Source organism: Passer montanus, unplaced genomic scaffold (genome assembly GCF_014805655.1).
Source record: "Passer montanus isolate IOZ18808 unplaced genomic scaffold, ASM1480565v1 scaffold17, whole genome shotgun sequence".
NCBI classification, from domain to species: Eukaryota; Metazoa; Chordata; class Aves; order Passeriformes; family Passeridae; genus Passer; species Passer montanus.
Genome location: NW_024364270.1, coordinates 1156532 through 1168665, shown reverse-complemented (window position 1 = coordinate 1168665; position 12134 = coordinate 1156532). Strand labels below are relative to the sequence as shown.

Genomic DNA, 12134 nt, shown 5'->3' with positions numbered 1-12134 from the left:
CATAGGCTAGTAGTGGACAGTGTTTAATAAAGGAAATTAGATAGCTTTCTTCATACTTGGTAGCCCGTTCTTGGTAGCCTAGTATTTTTAGTTTAATAGGGTCTTTATCCACAGTTGCAGCCCATATTTTGTTTCTCAAATATTTGATTTGCAGCCATGGATTCCAGAACACCTACTGTTTTGCAGCTATGTAAGTAATGGGCTGAAAAAGTTGATGAGCAGTGAATCAGGGAGCTGGATTGTAAAATACAGAATCTTCTAAATGAAAAGCATGTGTTCTATTATCATTTTAAAGCACTGTTCAGCAGAAAGTATGCACATTAAAGAGTCTTGTTCTGCTTGTCAGTGTGACTTACACCTGAGAGATACAGTACAAATTAAAATAATGATTACTTTAATGCTGTATCTGTAAAATGGATGGTGCCACATCTGATGGTGTTGCTATCCCAAGTGCTGGAGTGTTTGAGAAGGCTATGTCTGTTCTTCAAGCCTGTTACAGGAATCCTGAGAAAAGCACCACTTTTCTTGTAGTTCTAGCTAAGCAACTTCTCTTCCTCTCTAGCTGTAGAAAGTAATTTTTTCTTGCCTTTGTTTGTGTAGCACAGCATCCAAGAATATGTGGCAACAGAAGGAGACTGAGACATTGGGAGAGAATCAAGAAAACCATTTAAAGCAAACATCTGTGGAAAGATCAGGTGGAGAGAGCATCAGGAGCATGAAGAAAGAGGGAAAGATGTGGAAAGGTGCCTCTGGAGGGCAAAGGAAAGGTGGGGGACAGCTGGAAGAGTGGAATACTTCCAGGTAGGAAACCAAAAAGTGCCCAAAAGTGAGATCCAGCTGGGCTGAGGCAGAGGTGGGGAGCAGGGAGTGTGAGAAGACAAGGGAAGAAAGGAAAAGCAGTTGAAATGAGAAAAACAGGGTAAAAGCAGAAAACACCATAGTAACTTGCGGTTGATTGACAGAGACATTTCAGTGGGCAAGCAAATTAAACCAGAGTGCTTAAACCACCCTCTAGCCTGGTGTCTACCTATCACTGTCAGGTAGGACAAGTCTGTTATAGTTCCTGCTCCAGAGAAAATGTTTAACACATTAAAACATCAATGCTTACATGAATGAGTCTGCCAGATCCAAGAACCTCCTGATTAAAAAAACTAAAAAACACAAAGATTTTGTCTCTCATATGGGAGTAAGAACCAAATCATAGATACCCATATCTTCATTATCTGTCCTACTGCCTTTCCTTCAGACTTTTTATGCATCTGAATTTCTGACATCTCTTTAAAAAAGCGTCAGAAAACCAAATATGTTCATTATGGATCAAACAATATTTCATATGATTTAAAATAAATCCCTCAGGTTTTAGATAAAAAAGACATCTAGATAAATTATTTTGGTACCTCTTCTGGTTTTCTGGTGTAGTAGCTCAGCTAAAAATTATTCATGTGGCTATAATGAACATGCAAAAGTTGAGATTTCACACATCAGGAGACAAGACTCAGAGAAAGAGCAAAAGAGGAGAGGGGAGCTGAAAAAGAAATTGCTTCCACTAAGAAGTCTAGACATAGAGGATCATGGTTTTCTATTTCACAGAAGTCAGAGAAGAAATGGACCTCCAGTTCTAGGAAATCCAGGTTTTTCTGATGCAGACAATTGCCTCAAATTATCCTGTTCATTAGCTTAAGTTCCATTTGATATCATTAATGTGCAATATAACAAGAGATATTGTAATGGATAAATTAGTCTATATTCAAAATTGGCTATTGGAAGAACTACATAGATTTATTGAAAAAGCTCATTTCAGAAGTCAAGGATCTTTCTAAAATAATGTTTTAAATACTTTCTTGTCTTGCCTGGGAGGAATTGCATCTGTGATCTGAGTAGGTATTCTTGCCATTGCTGTATCTATTGCAATATCTTAGAAGAGACACTGGTGCTAGGTGGAGAATCATTGCAATAAGAGATTGAAATGGCTGACCATTGTCTGCTTGACTGATTGTAGCTGTAAGAAAGCATCTCTGAGGCAGAGTATCCTGTGTGTGAAGCATTCAAGCTGTCCTCCCTTGTGCTGGGCAATTCTCCTATTTAAAAGCTATTCTGTAAACAGAATCACATTCACGCTATTCTCAGTAATACATTGTTTGTCAAGCAAGGCCTCAGATGCTTCCATAATAGTGTTTGCTCTGTTTATGTTAAGCACCACTAGCTGCAGTCCATGGGCAGCTGCTCCAAAGTAATAGCTTGCTGCCACCAAAAGGGCAAATTGTCACTTTCCTTCTTCATCCTTCTTCCCCTATGCCTTTCACATAATCAGCCCTCTCCCATGCAGCAGCTCTGATGCTTGTGTGAACCTTTACTGAGCTGCTTCCCCTTGCTAGGGTAGAAAACCCTCCTGCTTCCCTCCCTGTATACACACATACACTGTGAAGGTGTTGCTTTGGGCTGTGTCTCCGCAGCCCAGAGTTGTGGTTTTTATCAGACCTCACTTGCTGAGCAACTACCTAAGCATCACTGTTACCATCATCTGCTCAAGAGTGCTTGTAATAAGGTTTTGTGTGCATTTACGAAACACCAGAGACCTAAGTTTCCATGCAAGACAGTGGCATCCCTGAAAGTTTCTCTGTGTAATATATTAAATGATGGGAGCAGTTTATATTATGGCGATCAGGTGGGCTTAAATTGATAAATGCAGCTTAGGCTGAAGGAATCAAGTAAAAAGCACCACCAAGCCTCTTTTGCAAAATGTTGTTTGCAAAAAAAAAAAAAAAAGAGGACTCTTTCTATTTTGCCTGGGAGAAGTCTGTGAGGTTGAAAGGTTTTATTGCAAATATTTGTTGCACGGAGCAGCTCCGCACACAGCTACTGGTTGATTCATTAATTTTCATAGGGAGGTCCCGGTTTCAATCCAGCAAAAATGTGTAATGAATTGTTCTTGGAATCCATTTATCTCCTTACTGAACAACTCGCTGCTCAGGCCCTGCCAGCTGCTAGTGACTGCCAGGTTATGAGAAGGCTTGTCTGTCATGTGCTCTGCATGTCCATCCGGCCTCTCCTGGTCAGCGACTCTTCCCCACTCTCCTGCATAACGTTCTGTCATTCAAGTTGCAGTCTGTGGCAAGGCACGTGTGTAATATATATTTTTAGAGGGGGGAAAAAAGTCCACATTTTTTTAACTTCTCATTGTAAATCTAGCTTCACAGGTACCCATGATAACACCGAGGCTGACCAGGAGGAAAATTTCTGGTCTCAGGCTCTGGAGGATTTAGAGACCTGTGGCCAGTCAGGAATTCTGAGGGAACTAGAGGTAGAACAATCTTAACCTTTCTTTCCAATTATAGAGAAATATAATGGTTTTGGTTTGGTTTACATTCATTTTATTTTCTCCTTTTTTCTTTTAAGTTGCACTAATCACACCAATTCATTTAAAAGCTTTAACCCCTCTCTACAGGACAAGGCTGACAGGCGTCTGTGTTTGAGAAAAATGACTCTCTTGGTACCTACCCTTTACCTTTATATTTTTGCTTGTGCAGCTGCCTCCCCTGCCCCTAACCAGAGCTGTTTTCTTTTGTGCAATGCAACCAAAATTCTATAAACATGTTCACCCCAGTGCTTTTGACTTGCAGCTTCTGCTGTGCATAACCATCAATGCTGTCTGTACAGGCAGCAAATGGCACAGAACTTCTAAGTGGGCATAACCTTCCTGCAGCAATACATTCCACTGGCTGACAGACGCTTCATGCAGCTTTTCTTAGCATGTTGTAGGTTGTCTTTTAAACTGAAACTTAATTTGATTAAGATGAACATAAAAGAAAATCAGCTTCTCAAAATGTTTACCTATAATCACACCACTCTGAAAGAAAAAGAAGCTGCCAGTGTGAGAAATGTTCATAATGCAGCAATTTCTTCACCGTGTAACAAATTTTCATATTTCATCCTTAAGTTTATTACAAATCTAACCATGCTTTGTGTTAGACTGTGCTGAGGGCATTGGGGGCAGAAAACAGAGACAGAGTAACTTGGGAGTCTTTAATTGTCTAATCACCTTTTCTCTAAGTTATCTAATCAGAACAATTACCATTATACTGCCAATTAAAACTACAGAATGAAAGGTCCTAAAATATTTTCTTTTATGTTCTTTTAAATTCCTGGAGCTGCAAAACTGGCAGAATCTCATTTTCATTTTTATGTTATATAAAGTCCTTTAGCAGCCAGGAGAAATATGAATGGCATAACTGGGTGAAAGTTTTTCAGCTCAGATTAATTTACTTCCTCAGATTTATGGCTTTTGTATTGCATGTTTGGGTGGCAAAATGTGATTCTCGTATATTTGTTATTGAAAACCAGAGAAATGTGGGAGAAAAATGTTATACTGGTTTAATTCCATAGTTAGATATGGTTTAGTACTGCAGGCTTCTCTTGCAGTTTTCAGTATTCAGAGCATAATAAAAGGATATGGAAATAGATAATTCCAAAGAGAAATAGGTCATCTATGCTGACCAGAATTCAGTTACTTCAACACACTGAATTTTCCTCAGCTTTTCATGAAAGTGAAATTCAGAACCGTAGACGTCCCATTTATAGCATTGCCTCGCTGCACAACCCCCAGCTCTGAAAAGAAAGCCAGGCTCATTCAGTGTGACAGGATGCTGAGAGTGCCATGTCTCTACTTTATGAAGTGCCATGGCATAGTCAAGGACTCCTTATCATTTTTCATTTCAAGGTCTTCAGCCAAAGAGCAAAGAAGGCTGATGTTTGCCAAGTCCTCTGGCTGCTTTAGCTCCATCAGGCAGTAATATCAGTCATTACTGAGCACAAAAGAGTGTTATGGCTACAATCCATTATCTTACAGTGAAAGTAGTGCTGCAGCTGTGAGAAGGAAGGGTGACAGACATGCTCACCAGAGTTATAGGCAAACATTTATTTGTTTTGCCCTTATTTTTTACATCTCACATTCAAGCAGATCGTCTGCATCCAGTTCCAGTCAGAGTTCAGGTTATGGTCTTTAAATTTCCCTTTCCAGTTGTCCATCAGAAAAGATAATAAATAGAAAATTCAGCACACCCTGTCCCCACAGTGGCTGTGCCAAAGTGCATATGCCTCCCATTCCCCAGAGCAGAAAATCTTTCCCAAGGTTGAAGGCCCCTTGTTGTGCATGGATTCTTTTCAAGTTCAGCCTGTTCCACCCAGTGGGCGAGGCGGCTCCCTTCATCATATTTCATGATTTTGTGTATTCTTGCATCTAAAACAAAAGGCTTTTCCTGACATTAAAACCAGCAGTGAAACCAGGGCCAGTATTAGTGCTGAGCTAAGGCAGCCACTCTTGCAGTGTGCACGCCATGCAAAGTTTCTTTCCAGGCAGTGAGCTCACCTGCACTGAGTTTTCCCTGAGCTTGGGGTAGTAGCCAGGCACTCTGCCCGTGCTGGCTCTAGAGCTACCTACATATTCTGCTGGCTCACATATTTTTACCTTGCACACACAGTCTGAATTGTAAATGCCTTCCTGTAGTTCCAATTCCAACAAATGCAATTATGCCACAACTTAGATGTTGTTTTATTTATGTGTAAAATAGTTTTAAATAAGCTATTACACTACGTACTCTTCAGTCTGCCAGGGGACTGGCTTACAAGCATAGCAGTTCTGGTGCTCAGTATTTTAGTTTGAAATGCCATCTGAAAACTTTTGCCCATAGGGTTCATATATTGTTATTGTGTTTTGTTGTGGTCCTTTATTTTATAGTGACTTGCAAGCAGATTGAACATCTATCCTCTTGCCTTTTGCTGTGCCCTGAGTGATTGTGTTCTAACAAAGAATAGAGGTGTTTTTCCTACTGCTATGAATTAACCACATGCTTAACCTGCATTCTCTGTTGCAAATTAACCTGTTCATTAATGCTCTAGGCCACAATCATGTCAGGAAGTACAATGAGTTTGAATCACGAGAACCCACAGCCTCGTAACCAGCTGGGAAGACAAGCCAGCTTCCAGGAAAGAAGTTCTGTAAGGCCACATTACAGTCAAGCTACTCGTAGCAACACGTTGCCATCAGATGTGGGGAGAAAGTCCATGGTTCTGAGAAAATTTAAGCAAGAAATGAAAGAAATCATGTCACCAACTCCTGTGGAGTTACACAAGGTCTGTAATTTTTCTTCTGACAGCTTTGAAATAATATATTCAGCACAGGAACTCTAATTATTGGCAACACAGTAAGCACTTTTTATAATGACTCCACAGATGTAATTTGGGGGCCATGCATATTAGTTCTTACAAACACATTAATGATAGATCCTTGTGGGGGAAAACAAATGAATAAGATGCATCCTTGTCTACTATTTCATTTTACAATAAATTCTCAAAAGGCACTGCTCTTTTGAAAGGAGCATCCACTGGTAATTTGAATTGACAGCACCAATAATTCTTCTCTACAAAATGTGTTCATTAAGAAAGCAAAGTTTAATTTCTAGAAAATACATTTCTTCAGGAAATTACTCAGGAGGGTTTAGGACTCCCATAGGTCCTTTTTTAAATTAACACTCATTTTGAATCAAATACAAGAGATTCAATGTACATAATATAGAATGTTATTTCAAATTAGGTATTGCTTATTTTCTCTTTGTAATTCCTTTGCTCTAAAAAGGATAAATAATCTTCAGAATATGCAACTTTTCACTGCTTAAGATGGTTGAGATCACTCAGTGATATGGAGGTGGCACTGCACTTGTAGCAAGTACTGGATAAAGTATGTTTGGATATGCACAGCAAGCACCTGGCCACTTTAGGTCTCAAGTCCAGTGAGGCCATAAGAGCAACCAGTTTCCAAAACTTTGAGGGACATTATAATGCTGTTCTCCCTGATGGGAATGAGCATTCCAGTTCCTTCATCCATCTTCCTCTAAAGGTCTGAGATCTTTCCAGAGAGGAGGCAGAACACAGGGAATTTTCATTAATATGTTACCTGGTCATTGTCAAGAGATTTGGGATGGTTTCTAAGCCCTGTGGATTTGCCTGAGTTTAGTCTGTAGTTCAGTTGAGTTCACCAAGGTAAGGACTTGCTGAGTGTGGGCTAAATGAATGTTTATAGAAGGTACTAGAAAACTGATCTCTTATGTGGTAAATTAAATCATTGCCAGTGTATATGGTCAATAAGGATGTGTTGTGATAGTTTTAAGCTATTCCTATTTCCAGCTTGATGTGATCAGTGGAGTTAGGTACTGTGCTCAGTTTTTCTGAGTGGTGAATAAATGTGAAATACAAAACCAAAGTATGCCAGTAGGCATTTCACAGTGTGCTGGCATTCAACATAGGCACAGTTCTGGATTACAAAGCCAGCCTTCCATGTTAAAATAAATCATTCCCTGGAAAGGAGTCCTGAGATTTCTGTTAATGAGTAAGTGGCATTCTGTGATAGTAACTAGCTGTTAGAGTCCTGGGCGGTACAAATAACCTGTCCATGAGCTTTCTCTTGCTTCAGCTGACTATTTTTAAGATTGCTTTGACCTTCCCTTGGAGTAATTTCCAGATTTTGTTCAGACAATATACCCAGTTTTCCCCTGTCTGCTAAAGTGATGCTGAGTTTGCTTTTACTGTCTGTTCTGTCACCCAGAGAAGAGTAATTTCCTCTCTAAAAAATCTAAACGTTGAACCTGTACCGAGGATTTTCCAAATCCTTACAGTCATTCAAGAAAAACAGAAACTAGTGACTGGATCTTATGCTCTGATTCCCCAAAGTGAGGTTATGCCCCTATGACACATGCAGGTTAGCCCAGGCAGCATGGATTGCTTTTTATCTGAGCAAGTTGTTAGTTTTCTCCTAGTTCTTGTGTACCAGTGTGCCTGATACTTTCTCTCATGTATTCATGTTTATTTTTGTATTAGACCTCTAGTTTAACACTAATAACCTGTTCCTTTGGACAGCTTGTTCAATCAGAGTTTTCCAAAAGAGCTTCAATGCCACAGGAATGACTTCACTGACAGGGCAATGCCTTGGTTGAAGTATTTTTCATATATCTTCTTGCTGGCAATGTGTTCTGCCCTCTGCAGGCAAATGTCTTTCTTAGCTGGGCCACTGAAAAATAGGAAGACTTGGGAAAATGTGATGGTATGGGCTGTTTTGAGATACAAGCTAAGGCACAGCTTGTCCAAGACCTTCCTCGGCAGATTCTCAAGCACGTACTTGGCTAAGTGCTGCTGAGCTTTCCCAGGCTCACGGGCAGGGCAGGGCAGGTCCTTTGTCCTGTGTCACTGTGGTCAGTCTGCATCCCTGCTGAGGCCAGAGTTCACTTTGCAGCAAAGTAACCTGAATTCTTCACTGCTCCTTCTCTCTGCATTGCATTCACCAGTTGTGCTCTTGAACTGTCTGTGTCCTGAGGAAACTAGGATTGAGATAAGTGTCCTACAAATCTCTTCAAACATTTGTTCTAGATGGTTTAATAACATTTAATTTAGCTGGATAGTATATTGCTATATCAGTACCCAAATTTAATGAATGTCTTTAATGATTTTATCTACTTAGGTAATAATATAGATTAATATTTTTCTAAAAATCATAGAAGACCATTTTTTAGAAGTTTCATAGAGCGCACTTTCCTTTGAGAGCAAAAATATGCACTAGGACCAGATAATTTTTCAATATTATTATAGCAAGTAGTCATTAACCTAAAATTACAGTCAGTTAAAATATCTCAATAGCTGATCTGTGCAAGATGTATGAATTTAAATTAAGCATTTTCCCATAGACATGAGAGGGAGAAGAGGCATAGGCACAGACTAAAAATATATAAGCTTGTGTTTAATATTTGTAGCTATTTAATTGCTTATGAAATATGAATTAAATTTCCAAATCCACTTTCTTTTTCCCTTAGGCTCCTGATGTAAATTTAAGAGTCTAACAAATCACCCAAGTGGAGATTTTGCTGTTGAGATCAGACCTTCCAAAGAGTTGTGATCAGCAGTACAGATAAACCAGCATGATTTAGGTGTTGTGTGAGTTGCCTGCAGTTTTATTCCTTTCAGAGAGGGTTGCAGCAAGTGAAGATGAGGAACCTGTGGTAGGGCTTTGTCCATACCTATTATTGAGTAGAAATTAAGTATTTCAGATGGCAAGGCTTTTATCAGAGATTCTCTTTGAAGAATATATGTTACCCTGGGAAGAATTAGCCCAAAAATTATAGCCTCTAGTGCAAAGGAAAGTTGTCTTCAGATGACTTCCATCTGAAAAATGTGACAGCTGTCAAACATGCAACAAAGTTAAATTGCTACCTCATCCCTGAAGCAAGCACCAGTTTCTTTAAGTTCCAAGCTCCTGTTAAGCACAGCAAAAGTTGAGATGATAGCCATAAGGGAAGCAGTTTGTAAAAATCTAGGATCTGTAGATCTGAAGAACCACAAACTTTAGAATATATTTTGAAATGTGTAAGTTGTGATTGATAAAAGATTTGGGATGATCATTCCCAATGCCCCTCCTTGTCCCCTGCCTTGCCACTCCACTGCAGTAACTTCCCACTGACCCTCCACAGCAAAACCCCTCTTTCATGCCCTTTGTAATTTGAAATGCTCCATTTTATGTCTCACAAGGTGAGCGTGAAGTAGCATGTGCATTATTACAGACCAGATCCAGGTTAAGGTGCACTAATGTGTAATGGCTCTTCCTGTGGGTGTCTAGAGTCGAATTTGTGTGTGTGCTCTGCTGACAGATTGCTCACTGAAAACAGGGAAAAAAGCAACACTGTCATAGAACATAGGAATGGGACCACCATCCCTGGTGAGCTGTTCTGCACTCCAGTTTGGCTTTGAGATGGTCTTGACTGTAACAGTGTCCAGTTTGGGATCTGAAACTTAAAGAAAGATGTTGACCATGGACAGGGTCCAGAGAAAAACAAGCCTTATTTCACATCACTGCAGAGAAACAGAATAAAGTGATCTTGTTCTCTGTGGATAGCAACAGGCTTAAGCCTCAGCAAGGGTGATTTAGTTTAGACCCAATGGAAATATCTGAAGGACTAGAAGGGATTACTTTAATAGACTGTGAATCTTGATCACTGGAGACTTGAAAATGTGGGGCAGATAAAATGTATCTCTGAAATGGCTTAGGTGCAGTTGATCCTGTCTTAGGACAAGAATACAGTCTGGATGACTTCAGGGAGTCCCCTATTCAATGTGCTTTTGTAGTTCGTCTGGGGCTGGGTCCAGCTCCTTTGGACTCCAGTGCCAGAAGAAGGGAAAAAGAAACGGAGTAAGTGGAAAAAGGGAGTTCCTTTTAAAAACGTTTTGTAGTTCGTCTGGGGCTGGGTCCAGCTCCTTTGGACTCCAGTGCCGGAAGAAGGGGAAAAGAAAAGGAGTAAGTGGAAAAGGGGGTTCCTTTTAAAAACATGCCCCCTGTGCTGGAATGGGACAGAGTATTTCAAGTCTTCTTCTCTTAGGCATTGTATCCCATTTTTACATGAACTTTTCAAGGCTTCTTTAAGAAGCAATTAACTTGAAGAACTGTCCTTTGTGATAATGAGGGAAGACAAGTTACTTTGCTAGAAGAGAATTTGGGTCTTGGTTCAGAGCTAGTTATTTTTAATTTCTGTTAGGAAGTGCACACAAATCTGTCAGTAAAATATATCTCCTTGCTTTTTTGTTTTTTCTTGCAGAATGGTGGTCTTACAGCACTTCTGTAGCAGCTTCAAACACACTCTTCATTAAAGCTATGTTAAACATGCTGTGATATCACAAACAAAAACCTCTGTTCATAGCAAATTATTAGAATTTCCCTAGAGTCCTGCTGATAATAGCATCTGTTGATACAAATTAAAATCATTCTATGATTAATTATTGTGAATTTGCAGATAGGTTTTTCAGTAGCTGAAATGCCCACTGACTCCTAAAATTCATGCAGGGATGGATGATATAGGACAGGTTCAGCTAGAAGTTATCTTGGAGGAGGGTGGAGGAAAAGAAGGCAAGAAAGTTAAACACCACAGTCCCTGTGAAGTATGAAATGACAGCTCATACCCAAAAAAGTCACTGGCAGGAAGAAAACCTTTAGCTTAAGGGGACTTTAGGTGTGGCTTTGCAGTGCTGTTCAGTGGAAGAAAAGCAAGGGAAAAGGATGATCTGGGGTAGAGTAAGGGACGAACACCACGTGGGGGTGTTTGTGCTCCCCACGGCACAAAACTCTGATGTTTTCACAGCAGCCCCACAATGCACCATCCACATCTACAGAGAAAATGGTGCTACTGCTGCAGCCACTGCCCTTGTATCCAGCTTCTCTCAGCTGCTGCCCAGGACAGCTACCAAACCTACTCGGGAGTGTGATTTCATTCTGGTCAAAGCAGGGCTGATGCACCTCTAAACCCAAGTGAAAAAAAAAAAAACACAGAGAGAGGAAAAAAAACCCAGATCCCAAATCCTTGATGGAGGATATAGGACAGGTTCAGCTAGAAGTTATCTTGGAGGAGGGTGGAGGAAAAGAAGGCAAGAAAGTTAAACACCACAGTCCCTGTGAAGTATGAAATGACAGCTCATACCCAAAAAAGTCACTGGCAGGAAGAAAACCTTTAGCTTAAGGGGACTTTAGGTGTGGCTTTGCAGTGCTGTTCAGTGGAAGAAAAGCAAGGGAAAAGGATGATCTGGGGTAAAGTAAGGGACGAACACCACGTGGGGGTGTTTGTGCTCCCCACAGCACAAGACTCTGATGTTTTCACAGCAGCCCCACAAATGCACCATGCACATCTACAGAGAAAATGGTGCTACTGCTGCAGCCACTGCCCTTGTATCCAGCTTCTCTCAGCTGCTGCCCAGGACAGCTACCAAACCTACTCGGGAGTATGATTTCATTCTGGTCAAAGCAGGGCTGATGCACCTCTAAACCCAAGTGAAAAAAAAAAACAAACACAGAGAGCAGGAAAGAAACCCAGATCCCAAATCCTTCACTCTTATTTTCAGACAGCCTGGCCTGTTCTGGCATACCTTTTCACACTGGCAATTTAAACAGGAGCTCAGTAGCTTTCTGAAGGCAGCACCAACAACCAGCCAGTGCTCTGCCCCAGCACTGCTGTGCCTTGGCATCCTTCTGCAATTTACTGACCAAGTTCTCAGCTTGCTTTGAACAGGACACTGGACTAGAGATGTTCCAAAGTCACCCTCAATTCAAATGA

The 12134-nt window shown here is 40.5% G+C and overlaps 1 protein-coding gene across 10 annotated transcripts in view; it reads left to right on the top strand.

Annotated features, from left to right (window-relative positions):
- GRIP1 (glutamate receptor interacting protein 1) overlaps positions 1-12134 on the top strand; it is a 211495-nt gene that overhangs the window by 195563 nt on the left and 3798 nt on the right. For 6 of the 10 annotated variants that reach the window (XM_039704002.1, XM_039704004.1, XM_039703999.1 and 3 more), the window contains 4 exons: positions 601-801; positions 3190-3301; positions 3446-3490; positions 5896-6129. In XM_039704002.1, the coding sequence (XP_039559936.1) occupies positions 601-801; positions 3190-3301; positions 3446-3490; positions 5896-6129 (592 nt within the window). Of the gene's footprint in view, positions 1-600; positions 802-1590; positions 1632-3189; positions 3302-3445; positions 3491-5895; positions 6130-12134 lie in introns of those variants that run through there. The other 4 variants (XM_039704000.1, XM_039704008.1, XM_039704005.1 and 1 more) reach the window with 3 other exon arrangements.